The sequence below is a fragment of the Salvelinus namaycush genome, unplaced genomic scaffold, assembly GCF_016432855.1.
Source record: "Salvelinus namaycush isolate Seneca unplaced genomic scaffold, SaNama_1.0 Scaffold21, whole genome shotgun sequence".
NCBI classification, from domain to species: Eukaryota; Metazoa; Chordata; class Actinopteri; order Salmoniformes; family Salmonidae; genus Salvelinus; species Salvelinus namaycush.
In genome coordinates, this window is record NW_024058897.1 from 6,155 (window position 1) to 10,000 (window position 3,846).

The 3,846-nt window shown below is 40.3% G+C and overlaps 1 protein-coding gene across 1 annotated transcript in view; it reads right to left on the reverse strand.

The window, feature by feature from the left end:
* Nucleotides 1–343: 343 nt before the first annotated feature.
* The window catches only part of LOC120038182 (mitochondrial dicarboxylate carrier-like), a 20,709-nt gene continuing 17,206 nt past the window's right edge, over nt 344–3,846 (reverse strand). The window contains exon 11 of the mRNA XM_038984042.1: nt 344–1,859. Coding sequence (XP_038839970.1) covers nt 1,758–1,859 — 102 coding nt within the window. The 3' untranslated portion in view covers nt 344–1,757. The remainder of the gene's footprint in view (nt 1,860–3,846) is intronic.

Here is a 3,846-nt window from a genome sequence, read left to right on the forward strand (position 1 = left end):
CTCCTGTTACAGTAATAAGCATCCCTTATGAACAGGAATAGCACTGACCTGTTATAGTAATAAGCATCCCTTATGAACAGGAATAGCACTGACCTGTCACAGTACATGACCATTTGAGTCATTTAGTGACGCTCTTATCCAGAGACATTAGGTTTAAGTGTCTTTCTCGAGGGCACAACACCAGATGTATTACCTCGTCAGCTCGGGGATTCCACACGGCAACCTTTCGGGTTACTGGCCCGACGCTCTTAACCGCGAGGCTACCTGCCGCTGTTACAGTGTTATGCACAGGAAGAGGGCCCTTCGTCCCCGTCACCCCCCGATGTGACAGTATCTGAGATGGTTCCAGTTAGAAGGACAATGTTGTAGCGATCTACAGTCATACCAGTAATACATTATAGTAATACACACTACTACACCGCTAGTAATACATACTACTACAACTAGTACACCGCTAGTAATACATACTACTACAACTAGTACACCGCTAGTAATACATACTACTACAACTAGTACACCGCTAGTAATACATACTACTACAACTAGTATACCGCTAGTAATACATACTACTACAACTAGTATACCGCTAGTAATACATACTACTACAACTAGTATACCGCTAGTAATACATACTACTATAACTAGTATACCGCTAGTAATACATACTACTATAACTAGTACACTGCTAGTAATACATACTACTATAACTAGTACACTGCTAGTAATATATACTACTACAACTAGTACACTGCTAGTAATACATACTACAACTAGTACACAGCTAGTAATACATACAACTAGTACACCGCTAGTAATACATACTACTATAACTAGTACACTGCTAGTAATATATACTACTATAACTAGTACACTGCTAGTAATACATACAACTACAACTAGTACACTGCTAGTAATATATACTACTATAACTAGTACACTGCTAGTAATACATACTACAACTAGTACACAGCTAGTAATACATACAACTACAACTAGTACACCGCTAGTAATACATACTACTACAACTAGTAATACATACTACTACAACTAGTACACTGCTAGTAATACATACTACTACAACTAGTACACTGCTAGTAATACATACTACTATAACTAGTACACTGCTAGTAATACATACTACTATAACTAGTACACTGCTAGTAATACATGAGGACTGGTGTGGTGTGGAATGGAACTGATTTGGGTGATACAGACATGATGATGATGGTGGTGGAAGGCTACAGTATAAACACATTAACACTGTCTAGCGAGTGAACTCAGGTGACACTATGTTCCCTACGTAGTGCTCTACTTCTGACCAGAGCTACATGTTAAGTGCACTATAGATTAAGGGTCATAAGTAATGCACTACATAGGGAATAGTGTATGATTTGAGGCGCAGGCCCCATTGAGAATGGCACTATTGATGATGACAGACGCATGAAGATGATGTCACAGCAGGGTTTGACTGGCGTTGCTATGACAACTCTTCCTGTGGACAAGGCTGTGATGGTGCAGGTGTAGGCAGTTCCTTCGTAGTCTTTTCCACGGGTGATTGGTTGATTTCCAGAGCAGGTGAAAGAGGGCCGGGTAGGATAGCATAGCAGACATTCCATCCCTACATCCACCTCTCTGTGTGATTGGACAGTGCAGGGCCATGGGGTGGTGGGGGGGGGGGGGGCACCGTGGCAGTGACAGGGGATTGGTTGACATTGGCAGGGGGTTAGAGGGTAAAGGTCGTAGGTCACGGAGCGTGCTCAGGAGATGACGACGATGCCGAAGTTGTTCTTGAGCTGCTCGAGGAAGATGAAGGTGAGCACCGTGTGAGGGATCAGACGGATCCCTGCAGGAACAAGACCCTGCAACGCCATTGGACAGTTAGTTAGCATTCTGACACGTCATTGGACAGTCAGTCAAGTCACTTAGTCAAGACCCTGACACGGGATTGGACCGTTGGTCTACATGCTGACGTGATTGGACAGTAGGTTAAGACCTTGAAATGCAATTGGGCAGTTAATTAACTTTGCATTGGACAGTTAGTCAAGACCTTTACACAGGGATGGACAGTTGATTACAACCTTGCAATCCCATTGGACAGGCTTGGACCATATGTTAAGGCCCTGACACTGGATGGGAAAGTCAGCCAATACCGTTCCATCTGATTTGGTAAATGACTCAAGACCCAGATGTGTAAATGGCCAGAGAAGAACTTTCTTTCACCTTAGCCTTCATATATACGTTAAGGTAAGACCCAGCCTTCATATATACGTTAAGGTAAGACCCAGCCTTCATATATATGTTAAGGTAAGACCCATCCTTCATATATATGTTAAGGTAAGACCCATCCTTCATATATACGTTAAGGTAAGACCCAGCCTTCATATATACGTTAAGGTAAGACCCATCCTTCATATATACGTTAAGGTAAGACCCATCCTTCATATATACGTTAAGGTAAGACCCATCCTTCATATATATGTTAAGGTAAGACCCATCCTTCATATATATGTTAAGGTAAGACCCATCCTTCATATATACGTTAAGGTAAGACCCATCCTTCATATATACGTTAAGGTAAGACCCATCCTTCATATATACGTTAAGGTAAGACCCATCCTTCATATATACGTTAAGGTAAGACCCATCCTTCATATATACGTTAAGGTAAGACCCATCCTTCATATATACGTTAAGGTAAGACCCATCCTTCATATATACGTTAAGGTAAGACCCATCCTTCATATATATGTTAAGGTAAGACCCATCCTTCATATATATGTTAAGGTAAGACCCATCCTTCATATATACGTTAAGGTAAGACCCAGCCTTCATATATACGTTAAGACCCAGCCTTCATATATATGTTAAGGTAAGACCCAGCCTTCATATATACGTTAAGGTAAGACCCATCCTTCATATATACGTTAAGGTAAGACCCATCCTTCATATATACGTTAAGGTAAGACCCAGCCTTCATATATACGTTAAGGTAAGACCCATCCTTCATATATACGTTAAGGTAAGACCCATCCTTCATATATACGTTAAGGTAAGACCCATCCTTCATATATACGTTAAGGTAAGACCCATCCTTCATATATATGTTAAGGTAAGACCCAGCCTTCATATATATGTTAAGGTAAGACCCAGCCTTCATATATATGTTAAGGTAAGACCCAGCCTTCATATATATGTTAAGGTAAGACCCAGCCTTCATATATATGTTAAGGTAAGACCCAGCCTTCATATATATATGTTAAGGTAAGACCCAGTCTTCATATACATGTTAAGGTAAGACCCAGTCTTCATATATATGTTAAGGTAAGACCCATCCTTCATATATATGTTAAGGTAAGACCCATCCTTCATATACATGTTAAGGTAAGACCCAGCCTTCATATATACGTTAAGGTAAGACCCATCCTTCATATATACGTTAAGGTAAGACCCATCCTTCATATATACGTTAAGGTAAGACCCATCCTTCATATATACGTTAAGGTAAGACCCATCCTTCATATATACGTTAAGGTAAGACCCATCCTTCATATATATGTTAAGGTACGACCCATCCTTCATATATATGTTAAGGTAAGACCCAGCCTTCATATATATCTTAAGGTAAGACCCAGCCTTCATATATATGTTAAGGTAAGACCCAGCCTTCATATATATGTTAAGGTAAGACCCAGCCTTCATATATATGTTAAGGTAAGACCCAGCCTTCATATATATGTTAAGGTAAGACCCATCCTTCATATATATGTTAAGGTAAGACCCAGGATTACAAAATCAGTTAGAAACTCTAGTCTCTGTCAGAAAGACAGTCACACAGAGCGAAGGTTA